General features: G+C 36.4%; 1 protein-coding gene across 2 annotated transcripts in view; it reads left to right on the top strand.

Annotated features, from left to right (window-relative positions):
• Window positions 1–12,191, top strand: part of tlk1a (tousled-like kinase 1a) — a 60,459-nt gene extending 48,268 nt beyond the window's left edge. For both annotated transcript variants that reach the window (XM_065293248.2, XM_065293249.2), the window contains 9 exons: window positions 1,121–1,218; window positions 1,679–1,760; window positions 1,854–1,945; window positions 3,997–4,086; window positions 4,171–4,340; window positions 7,309–7,444; window positions 7,540–7,651; window positions 10,493–10,600; window positions 11,205–12,191. In XM_065293248.2, the coding sequence (XP_065149320.1) occupies window positions 1,121–1,218; window positions 1,679–1,760; window positions 1,854–1,945; window positions 3,997–4,086; window positions 4,171–4,340; window positions 7,309–7,444; window positions 7,540–7,651; window positions 10,493–10,600; window positions 11,205–11,345 (1,029 nt within the window). In that variant the 3' untranslated portion in view covers window positions 11,346–12,191. The remainder of the gene's footprint in view (window positions 1–1,120; window positions 1,219–1,678; window positions 1,761–1,853; window positions 1,946–3,996; window positions 4,087–4,170; window positions 4,341–7,308; window positions 7,445–7,539; window positions 7,652–10,492; window positions 10,601–11,204) is intronic.
• The last annotated feature ends 383 nt before the right edge of the window (window positions 12,192–12,574 follow it).

Here is a 12,574-nt window from a genome sequence, read left to right on the forward strand (position 1 = left end):
TGCGCTCCTCAGCTGCAGTGCGAGAGGCACAGAAACGGAAAAATACAAGGAGCACGAGTATCAAAAGCCTTGAAAAATGATATACGACCCCCCCCCCCCCAAATCCTTGTTAAATTACAGAGATGCCGATTGGCACGGGACTTATATTATCACAGGACCTCGATATTCGGCGAAATATATTAGGTCATTTGCGAGGGAAGTTTTACTAAACAAATTGCAGACAAGGCCGATTCGCACGGGATTAAGATTTTAAGACAACCTCTGCAATAATTACAAATCATTAAAGGTCAACAGATAATCCTGTGCTAATAGGGTTTTAGATGCGCAATAGTGAGTTTTTCCAGATGATATCCTTATTTCTTCACATTTTGTCACATGACAATAAGAGGCTTCATGCCTGTTATGGACGGATTTAGCAGGAATTATTTATTAAATATGCTTATTTATTAATTATACAGTATATCATTTTTTTCTAAAAGTGCTTAATCACATAAAAAGTTTAATGTTTTTTAAAAGGTTTTAATTAGGGATGCACCGATAGGATTTTTTGGGCCGATACCGATTTAAACAGACAACTTCTGGCCGATACCGATGCCGATACCGATATTAAACACTTGTGTACAATACTATACAGTTGGTCTATTAGCTAGTTTATTTCTGCATCAAATTATTTTTACTGAACATGGATTGGATCTAATTAACATTCAACTGACCAATATAATAAAAGAGGCACAAATTAAGCTAAAACAAATATAATAAGACAGCATGACAACCTTCAAAGGTGGTTTTTGCTATTCAGCATTGATTTTATTAACGACATTAACTCATTTTTTACATATAATGGATTTCTTTATTCAGTTAATTAATAAACAATCGGTATCGGCCTTTCTCGTGCTATAGCCGATATGCCGATGGTTTAAAATCCATCAAAAATCGGCCGACAAATATCGGCGGCCGATACATCGGTGCATCACTAGTTTTAATCAAATAATATTATAATCTTTTGACATTGTTGTCTGCAGGTTCTTTTCTTCCCATCATGTCCTGTCATCCCTCTCATGCCCAAAAATCAGATGCAGATGGTTTTAATAAAATTTGAATTTATTTCTTTATTTCGTAGGAAGAGGCAGAGATTCAGGCTGAGCTGGAGAGGTTGGAGAGGGTTCGAAACCTTCACATTCGAGAGCTGAAGAGAATAAACAACGAAGATAGTTCACAGTATGTACAGACACTATGATGACATCACATTTGATTGCTTTTAATTTGCTCAAATTCCTTTTTTATTTATACTTTGCATTAAGTCCTCATTTAGTTAACCGCTGTTTAAAAAGGTTCATAACATTTTCAGAATTTTACTTTGATCAAGGTCCACAAACACATTTAAGATGTTTTTGTTGATCTCGTTGATCCTTTTAACAGGCTGGTTTTGCTACTGTACCTTATAAACATGTACATTTAAATAACCTGTTACAAGTTGGTTCAATTATCTGTACCGATATACAGATATACCGATACAGGATGGGTCAAATATCTGAAAACTGGGTCCTGGATATATTAATATTGTGCTGATATATTAATGTAGGTGGTTATTTGTTGTGATGTCATAACTATTAAGAAGCCACTTTAGTGGTTTAGTTTCAGTAAATGTTTTTGGTGTTAATTTTGTAACATTTCTCAGGTTTAAGGACCACCCCACTCTAAATGAACGCTATCTGCTGTTACATCTCTTGGGCAGAGGAGGTTTCAGCGAGGTGTATAAGGTATCTTAAATTACTCACATTTATAACCCAGAAGAATGAATGCCGACCGTTGAGAAGTGCTTGACTTGTTTCACTATTCTGCTCTTATTTCAGGCATTTGATTTAATCGAGCAACGGTACGCTGCTGTGAAAATTCATCAGCTTAACAAAAACTGGAGAGAGGAGAAGAAAGAGAATTATCACAAGTATGTAATATTGTTAAATGTTATGAAATCTGTGACATGCTGTCAGGAAATAAATGAGCATCATCCTTCAGATTGTAAAACAAAGCAGTTACTGTGCTGACAGTTGTGGAAGACAGACGTAAACGACAGCACACCTCATGTGAACTTTTGTATTCATGATCTGTGTTTCATGTTGTTCTGTAGGTCATGTGTCATTTCTTTAATTACTACTGTATGTTCAGGGTTTAAATTGGGCTAGGGCTGAGCCCTGACACATTTGCTGAAGGTCTTGTGCCCGCTGGTGCTGTTGCATGTGCACTGATGCGACGCGAATAATGTGTTTTCATTTATTCCTGCTCGTGAGTGCAGTGCACAACCGGGATTTTACCGCTCATTTGCACGACGCATCAATCGTTTTTGTCACCATGCACTTAGTTAATCTACCAACGTTATTAGACATTGTAGAAATGGAAGATAGAGAGATGAGAATAAAGGCTGTAGACATCAGGTGCCCAGGTTAGGAAAAACTAATAGAAGACTGTGTAAAGCATAAGTATGTATGTATTTAGCCATGTCAATCATATCCTTACAATATGCTAACAATGGATTTAACTTATTTTATATACAGCTATAGTTAAATAAAATAATGTTATTAGCAACAAATCAATTACAACCTATAGCGATTGTATTTATATGGCATGTTGCTGATATATTGGACCTTTTTTGTTAACTCTTTCTTTTGGTGTATCTTATACCTATAAAGGAGGTTGTATGATTCTTATACCTTTTTTTCTGAAAGTTTGATCAATTGCATGATGACATGTGCAACAAATGCATATAGGATGTCAGACTCCTAGATTTGCATCATTTAATGCAAATTCAGAAGCTCTTTTTAAACAATTTTTGGTCAACCTCTGGCACAGCTTCAAAGCTGAAACTTATCAAATCCTATAGACGGTTTCAGCAGTAACAACATAAACAAGCGGCTTTTGTGGTCATCACGTTACCTCCGTTAAACTCTGCAATAAATTAATAACAACAAAGTCCTTTTAAAGTAGTTTATTTATATAACAAGCAAAATAAACAACATGTAGATTACATAGGAACGCAAAACATTTGTTATTTTTCGACGAGGTATTTGTTTAACTCTTTCGCCCCCATTGACGAGATAACTGATCAATAAAGAGAAAACAAGAATTTCCGTCTTTCCGCAATACCGCACGTGAAAGAATTTGGTGTATGTTTTAAAGATCGCTTTGCATCTGATGTCTATCAAAAGTCCTTCACAAAAATGTAATTATCTCAGCTTTTTGCTCAAAATTGGGTGGTTTTGAAGAAACCTACCCATATTTGAGAGGTGATAAAAAAAGAACTAATGAAGGTAGGATGAAACAGGTTTTTTTTTTTTAAAGCAGAAGGTCAGTTCTTTCATTTGATATATTGTTTGTTTATATATTTATAGAAAAAACATTTCTGGAAGGCATTCAACTTTTGTGAAAATCATGAAAAATGCTGGCGCTGGCTGGCAACTTTTTTTTAAACGCTGACGGGGAAAGAGTTAAGAGTTCAGTTTAGCAACTAGTCAGACCATTAAACTAACAGAAATCGGAAGTAAAGTTCGAACCAGACGCTTATCGCGTCACCGCACGTGCGTCTGATGAAAGGGTCTATAAGAGGTCCAACATGTCATTGAAACACACCAGTGGCTTTGCTGTCATCAGTATTAAACATGTTACTCCTCCAAACCCACACATAACAAATCCCAATGTACCCCTGACTATGTGGACATTATTTTTCTACTCTTATTAGTCATTAAACTGTATTAGTGAAAATTAATCGATTGCACTTTTTTTTATTAAAGTCATTTCCACATGTTGATTTGTGAATGTGTCAGGTTTGTAGGCTGATATATTGTTAGGGACATTGTAATGTGATGGTGTTTTTTCGTGTCACTTGGTATTCTGCACAGAAGTAGAAATGTCTGGAAATCTAGTCCATCTGTCTTTCATGAGGCTGGCTGCCGGGGTCTCACCTCTGTTGCCCATGGTAACCTCTGCCTCTCTTCTCCACAGACACGCCTGTCGGGAATACCGAATACATAAACAGTTGGATCATCCCAGAATAGTTAAACTGTATGATTACTTTTCACTGGACACGGACACGTGAGTTCCAACCATTTCAATTTTACCTACAAAACATTAGATGTTACAGTGAGAACAGTAAAATTGACACAATGTTTCCTGCAGGTTTTGTACAGTTTTGGAATACTGTGAAGGAAACGATTTGGATTTCTACTTGAAACAACACAAGCTGATGTCTGAGAAAGAAGCTCGCTCTATTGTTATGCAGATTGTTAACGCCTTACGATACCTGAACGAGATCAAGCCGCCCATTATACACTATGACCTCAAACCTGGTAAACACACACTTTTAATCCAAACATTATTTGAAGATGTTTAGAGGAAATTAATTTTAAATATCTTTTCTAATCTTAATTTATTTAATTAGATTTATTCTTGCCATGAATTTAGCCTTAGAAGCTGGCATGCTTTTACTCTGTGTATAGCTCACACTCAGGGAAAAGATGACCTCCGGAGGTATCCAGTAAAATTATATCTAGATATCAATGCTTACGGTGGCAATGCAAGAATATTGTTGTGCAGCACCATCATATATTGCCATATTTTACTCGTCATTAACCAATACCAAATGTAGATAGATAAAGGCCTTTTAAAGCAAAGTTACAGGAAATTCAGCATAAGATTCGGGTAAAATAAGCAATGAATCATAAAGGGCTGCTGATAGAGAGATTACATGTCAGTTATTTGATGGTGAGATTTAAATTGTTCTTCATAAAACACACGAGAACCTGAAAGTGCTCACAAAAACAAATGAATACTGGACTGAATAATTGTTTCTTTTATTATCACAAATGAAAAATTATGCTCCAAAACTGAAAACAAAAATTCTGGATGCACTTGACCAAAAATGCCCTTTAAGAAAATTATTCAAAAATGTTTTCAAATAATTTATTAATATTAGACTTTTTTCATTCTATGAACCAATGAAATAAAATACAATAAACACACCAAAATTGGGCAAATAAATAAAACAATACAAAATGTGTGAATGTCTCAATTTTTGGAGATTTAACATCATTTGAATGTCAAATTAGCTTTCCATTGATGTATGGTTTGTTAGGATAGTATTTGGGTGGTATCTGAGGGTGCAGAAAAATCACAGTATTGAGAAAATCGCCTTTAAAGTTGTTCAAATGAAGTCCTTAGATTTTTACTTGATATCTTATTGCTTTTTAGTATAAAAGGAAAATTTGTTAATATTGCCCCCTACATTGTATTATTGGCTATTGCTACAAATATAACCGTTCAACTTACGACTAATTTTGTCTTCTCGGGTCCAAACAAATGTACCTGACCTGAATCACTTTATACCCGAAGCCGACGTGCATAAATATTTTTTTATAAGAAAGACCCAACCTGAGACAAACACGAGAAAAGTAGACTTGCGTCCGACCCTAAACAGCGGCAATTTTTTATCTGTCTGGACCCGAATGTAAACGTTACTGACCCGATCGGGTCTTAGGTCAGACCTTTGGTTTTTGGATCTAAGTGGACCCGTGAAGACCTCTAGTCCAGGGTCACACATATTCTTCATTTAGTTCGATGCAAAAATTAAATTGAATAGCTTTTTTATCTAAATAATGAAACATTTTGGAAAGCTTTTAAATACAAAACAGTAGTAAAGTAATGCAGCTACTCGGCAGCCTTGTTAATACTACATTTTTGTTATGATTTACAATAATTTTAATAAAACCAATAGGTATGTCACATATGTTCTACTTATGTAAATGAGCTTCAGTGAGGTCACTGGCTGCATTTACATTTTGCATTAACATGCGATCTCGGTGATCCGTTCACGCAGATCCGATCATCCGTATATCAGGACACGGGGCGTTTACATTTGTCACATAAATGTGGCTTCTGTATCTGGATGTGTGATCGGATCCCGTTCAGGGAGACGCACGCTGGGTGGATAGCTGTCAATCACAGATGGCTACAGCTGTCTTTCGCCACATGATTTAGGGTTGTCGCCGTAACCGCAATTCCGTATTGTACAGTGTTACTGAAAAGCAAACAGCAGAGAATAACTAGCAAACCCAACCAGGAAGCACGTTTTAGCCAACGTTACCTGAACTTGACTTTCACCCGCATGCTTTTCATCAACAACAAAATCCGTGTGAAACATGACCTTCCCGACTTTTTAGTCTGCCTGAATTCATACGTTTTTGATTTATGATTTACGAATATGATTTAACTAAAACAGCTAACAATTTCCTAAATTTCCTGTTCATGTCTCCCTCTATAGTCGTATAGTTATGTAATTTACAAACACATTTATAAGTAACTTACTTTGTATAAAACCAACATTGAATAAATGTATTTGGTTAATGTTATTATGGTTTGTAAGTGTTTTCAAGTAACTTAAAATGTGTTAAATGCTTTTGTATATCAATTTATTTCAAGATACGTTTAAGCTAGCTAGCATTTCTCCAAAAATATAAATTTGTGCGTCTCTCACCTGCGCTCCATGACCTAACGTCCTTTATTTTTGACAGCTGTCAGTGAGATGAGATGATAGTGGGCGGGGTTTTGTGTGAAGTTGGCCTGCAAATGCAGATACGATGGCTGGATTGCGTTTACATTACACTGAGATCCGATCACAAAGCGTCCTCGACTACCTCTGCATCAGGACACACAGATCGGATAACATTCCGAACATAAAGCGTTTACACTTGTCTTTTCAATGTGTATGTGGACAACATCCGGATACAGGTCGCATGTTAATGCCAAGTGTAAACGCAGCCATAATGTCAGTTCAGCATGAGTTACTCTGTGCACTTCATACTTAATATACTTATCCACGTGTGTGATCTCTAACACTAGACACACTTTAAAGCACAATCTCGCGCCGTGTCACATCACACAGAGCATGTGTCATTTTGCACACAGCTGTCACAACCATTTTTTTCTGCCGTTTTTCTTTTGGCCTGAAAACCAATAATGCGGTTGAAATTTTTCAGCACACAGTAGTCTCCTGCCATCAAATTTTTGTTCTAGAGATCAGTTTAGCCACTAGCCAGACTCATAAACAACCATAGACCGTTAGTTAACTTTGGTGCATAACCATGACATCACGTGCCGCCAATGAAACGGTCTTTAAACCATCTATTGTGGATTGATCCAGAAAAATCTTCTTTTTTTTTTACTTAATCCTAAGGTGACCTTATTTCTAGGATTCATTGTAAGAAATGTTGGCATGTTGCGCGTTTGTGTCTTGATGTCTCTGTCTGTGATTTTGTGCAGGTAATATTTTACTGGTAGATGGGACGGCATGTGGAGAGATAAAGATCACAGATTTTGGATTGTCTAAAATCATGGATGATGATAACTATGGAGTAGATGGAATGGATCTGACATCACAAGGGGCGGGCACTTACTGGTAATACAATAGCACATATACACACACACACACACACTTGGTCAAGTGAATTTTTTGGCATATGTATATTAATTGTGTCTTCTTGTTGCTGTTAGGTACTTGCCCCCTGAGTGTTTTGTGGTGGGTAAAGAACCTCCAAAGATCTCTAATAAGGTGGATGTGTGGTCTGTTGGGGTCATATTTTTCCAGTGCCTCTATGGAAGAAAGGTGAGAAGGAATTCTGGATAATACAATGGGGTCATTTGTTATCATTGCCATGTTTCTAAATTTTTCTATGGCTTTTATTGGCTTAAAGGGATAGTTCACTTTAAAATGAAAATTCTTTGTACAACATGTTGTTGTAAACCTGTATGAGTTCCTTTTTTCTGATGAACACAAAAGAAGATATTTTGATGAATGATTGTAAGCACACAGATGAAAGTACCCATTGACTTTCATAGTAGGAAAACAAATACTTTGGAAATCGATGGTTACCGTCAATTGTGTGCTTACCATCATTTACCAAAATAATTATCATTTTTGTTTTTGGGTGAACTATCCCTTTTTGATCTGGCTTAAATTTGCCCAAAAAAATTTAATTTCAGTTTCTTTGCAGGCATAATTTACTTGAATGAAGTTAGTTTGAGATGTCAATTATGGATGTATTTCACATTTCCATGATTGCTTCTGCATATTTATGTTTATTATTATTATTATTATTATTATTATTATTATTATTATTGGATTGTATATTTTATAGTTGCACATAGCACAAGGTACACACAGAAAATTTGTGTACGCCTCACTTTCAGATGTGAAATCTATAAATCGCAAATGAGCTTTAAATTGTGCGCAGCTGAGCAGTTTCAGATCTCCACCTTTAAATGATGTCTGATTAATGTCATGTGCTGGGTTTCAATCACTCCAATGTTATGCTTATTTAAAGTAGTGCATAAAAAACGAGATGGATGGAAAATGCCAAATTTCGAGAAAAAAACCCTTGATTTGCAACAAAGTTTATAAGTTTTCTTGAGGTGGTATTTGACTAAGAGTAAATGCGAATAATGGGAGGTGGAAACGCATTTGCTGAATAAATTCTGAAGGAGTGAACATTTAATCCATGGGACTGACCTTGTCTATCTGTAGCAGGAATATATTTTGACATGACACGCAATGCGTTTCTTCTTCTGTGCACACCAGTGCCTCAAAAAAAAAGTGTCATGTGTGTGGCTTGTCATGTCAAAATACGTGCCTACTCATGACATGCATACATGTCAAAAGAGTTCATGATAAAGTAACGCTCAGGTCTCGCAGGACATTCACTTAACACTAAACTCTGATTACACGAGCCATTATCTAGCAAACGCGGGGGTCTCTTTCATCATAAACCCGTATGAAGCGTCTATAGCAGGCACGTGTTTTGACCTGACATGCAATGCACATAGGTTCACATAACGCACTGAACACATATTTTGACATGACGAGCCACACACATGAAGATGCGTTGACCAGTTTCACATTCGTGCCTCCTCAGAAAAGAAGTCATGAGCCACCACTGATTAATGTCATTTGCTGGGTTTCTATCACCCCGCATTTTAAAGTCTCTCATAAGAAACTAATGATGAAAATACCAAATTTCTAAAAAAATTTTGACTGTGCAAAAAAAGATTAAATGTGAATAATGGGAGGTGGAAACGCATTTGCTGAATCAATTCTGACGTAGCGAACATTAAACCCACGTGACTGATCGTCTACCTTTATCAGGGGCTTGACTTTGTCACAATGCCTTTGCTTAAAACATCTGCATTTCTTCTTCTGTGCACAGCATTTAGTTTGGCAATCACAAGCTGAACTAATAGTACATTTATAACTTGCCCAATTATAACATGCAGTTCTGTCTCTATTTTTTAAGCGTGTCTTGTTTTATTTACTGTTGGTTACTAGGTTACCAGTACCACCATCATTTGCTCCAACAACTTGACGAAAACGCACCTAATTAGAATTGTTTTTCTTTTTCTTTTTTTTTGAATTTTAAACAGATTTGCTTCTTTTGGATGGAAACCCCACTAAAAGAGCACCTGTCAATGTTTCAAGCAAAAAATTACTTCTATTTCCCCAAACCTGCCGCAATTGGACAAATAAAAATGCGTTATCACGTCACAGAAATATATATATATTTTTATAAATATAAACATTGCGATTGGATTTTTGCATACGCATCAATTCTGTGCTTACACACGCTTTATAAGTAAGGCCAGAGGAGCATTTGCATTACAAATATTAGTTATCGGCTACCTCTGACTGGAATTATCCTCACACAAAACATTTTTGAACCCAATGCTGTCCACGCATGTTTACCCCTTTCATACAGGTGCATTCAATTACACTGACACTCCATTTAAAGATTTTAACTCTTTCACCGCCAGCGTTTTTAAAAAAAGTTGCCAGCCAGCGCCAGCGTTTTTCATGATTTTCACCAAAGTTTAATGCCTTCCAGAAAATGTTCTTCTTTAAATATATAAACATACAATATACCAAATGAAAGAACAGACCCTCTGCTTTCAAACAAAAAAAAACCGTTTCATCCTACCTTTAGTGGTTCTTTTGCAATCAGCTTTTGAATATGGGTAGGTTTTTGCAAAAACACCATATTTTGAGCAAAAAGCAGAGATTATTCAATTTTTATGACGGACTTTTCATAGAGATCCCATTCAGAGCGATCTTTAAAACAGACACGGACATGCAGCCGCTTGCCATAGGGCAATACTTCCGGTTTTAAAAAGTTGCGGAAGGGCGCCACCTGGTGGATAATAGCGGTATTGCGGAAAGACGGAAAATCTCGTCATTGGCGGGGAAGCGTTTTCTCTTAATTGACGAGATATCTCGTCAATGGCGGGGAAAGAGTTAAAGTATCTTGATTGGGATGCTTCATATTTACATAATGTTCATTACATGCATGATGTATGAGTCTACAGTCTGATTTTCATTCATCACATCACTGTATATAGTAAAGTGACAGTAAGATGGTTATATTGGATTTAAGCAGTGTGATCTCTATTGTTTTTCCAGCCATTCGGCCATAATCAGTCCCAACAGGACATCCTGCAGGAGAACACCATCCTAAAAGCCACAGAGGTTCAGTTCCCTTCCAAACCAGTTGCCAGCAATGAAGCCAAGGTTATTTTACATTTGCTTTAAATACTTAAGTCTAATATTTATAAATTGTATACGAGGAGTTGACGAAAAAAGTGTTTTTTTTTTTCATTCTGCATGCTTCACTTTTTATCTCACCATCTTTGATGAAATAAGAAATCCACGTGCCTTATCAACCACTACAAAACAATTAAATTTGTCATTTAAATTTTATTTATAGAGTGCTTTTCACAATTGTTTAATTGTTCCAAAGCAGCTTTACATTAATAAAAATAAAAGAAAACAGAAAAATCAGAGAACAATATAAGTAGCAAAGTACAGGGTCTAAGATGAAACTGTACTAGAGAGCATAGTAATAATGTAACCTATAGAAGAGAGTTGTAGGAAAAGTCATTGGGAGAGAGAGATCTACCAGATCCTATAGAATATATACTATATTATACAATTTTATGGGAATTAAAACCACATTTACAGAATGATTACGTTAAAAACAAAATGTGATGCAAATCACTGAATCACCAAAGCTTTTTTTATTGAGATTTTCTTGTTAAAACTGAGCTGTTATGAAGCTCAGCTGTAAAATTTGTGATGCAGTGTTTTAATGTTTACATGCTACTTTTTTCCATAGGCATTTATTCGTCGTTGTCTAGCCTATAGGAAAGAAGATCGTTTTGATGTGCACCAGCTGGGTAGCGACTCTTACCTGCTACCCCACATAAGACGGGCCAGTTCATCGGGAACGCTGGCACCAAACTCCACCTCATACTGACATCCTGCACTGAGCGCTCCGACTAAAAGCGCTCCGCCTCACCCTACCCTAGAGCGGGACGGGACCGTTTCCAGTTAGCAATGAAATTTCAGATTGAGGACGTTTGCATTATTGTGCTTTTCGCAGCACACATTAACAAAGCCAAGTGTTTGGAACGATAATGATGAAGAAAAAATGAAGCATGGACATTTTGACACCCAGAGAATGTTACGATAATGTCATGGAAGAAAATGCCTTCAGAAGATTTAATAGGGCACAGCTACTGTTAAGTACCTTGAAACGTGACTGTTGTCATTTGGTTTTATCACACGGTTGCCTCCGAGTTCAAAGTGGAGACTCAATAAATTGATTTCTTGGAAAAGCCTACTTTCAGAGTTACTGTAGCTGACCTGCAACGGTTTCATTCTTCGCTCTGTAGTCATCTTATGTGGTTTCAGACGACAGTGTTAGCTTTCTTTGCTTTGTTCAACTAGCTATGAGAATGTAAATCTAGAATAATACAGAGCGGAGTCGGCGTACTAATGTTAAATGCACAAAAATAACCAAATGTAGACAAACGGCAATGTACAGAATCCTATGCAGGAAGACATTTCAAGTATCCACTCTGGAGAATTCATGTATATTTGTTGTACAGGACCTTAATTTCAAATTAACTTTCAACAGATTCATTCTGTACAGAGGTTAAACATTTTTGCCCTTTTTCTTGTAAATTTGGTTTCCTGGTGTTTTTTGTTTTGTTTTCGCTGCTTTGATGTTGCTCTTTTTAAACCGCTGTATAATGTACTTTGGGTATAAATTGTACAGTCCTGTTAAAAGAATCATTGAAAATAAATGCCAGGAAGCTCATCTGAATGATTTTATTGAGTGATTCATATTGCTGTTCTGTAGCGACACCCAGTGGCCTCCTGAAGTAGAGCTGTGTCAGGTTAGCACTGCTTGCTGGTACCAAGATGGTTATCATTTTTTGGTGATTTTGTCTTTGCACAGCGTACAAACCCCTAAATAATAAACTGAAGCAGAAACTGAACCTAAACAGGTTGTGTATCTTAACTATAAACCTCTGAGACCTGGTAAACCAAACAGGATTTTATATGTTTAAATGAATGCTGTAAATCCTGCATGTTTAGAAAAATGTGCACTCAGGAAAAATTTAGTACAAAATTTGCCACTTCAAAATGATTAATCAAATGGTACACATTAGTAGTGATGATGAAGTAAAGCTTTCAGCA

The sequence above is a fragment of the Paramisgurnus dabryanus genome, chromosome 15, assembly GCF_030506205.2.
Source record: "Paramisgurnus dabryanus chromosome 15, PD_genome_1.1, whole genome shotgun sequence".
Taxonomy (NCBI): domain Eukaryota; kingdom Metazoa; phylum Chordata; class Actinopteri; order Cypriniformes; family Cobitidae; genus Paramisgurnus; species Paramisgurnus dabryanus.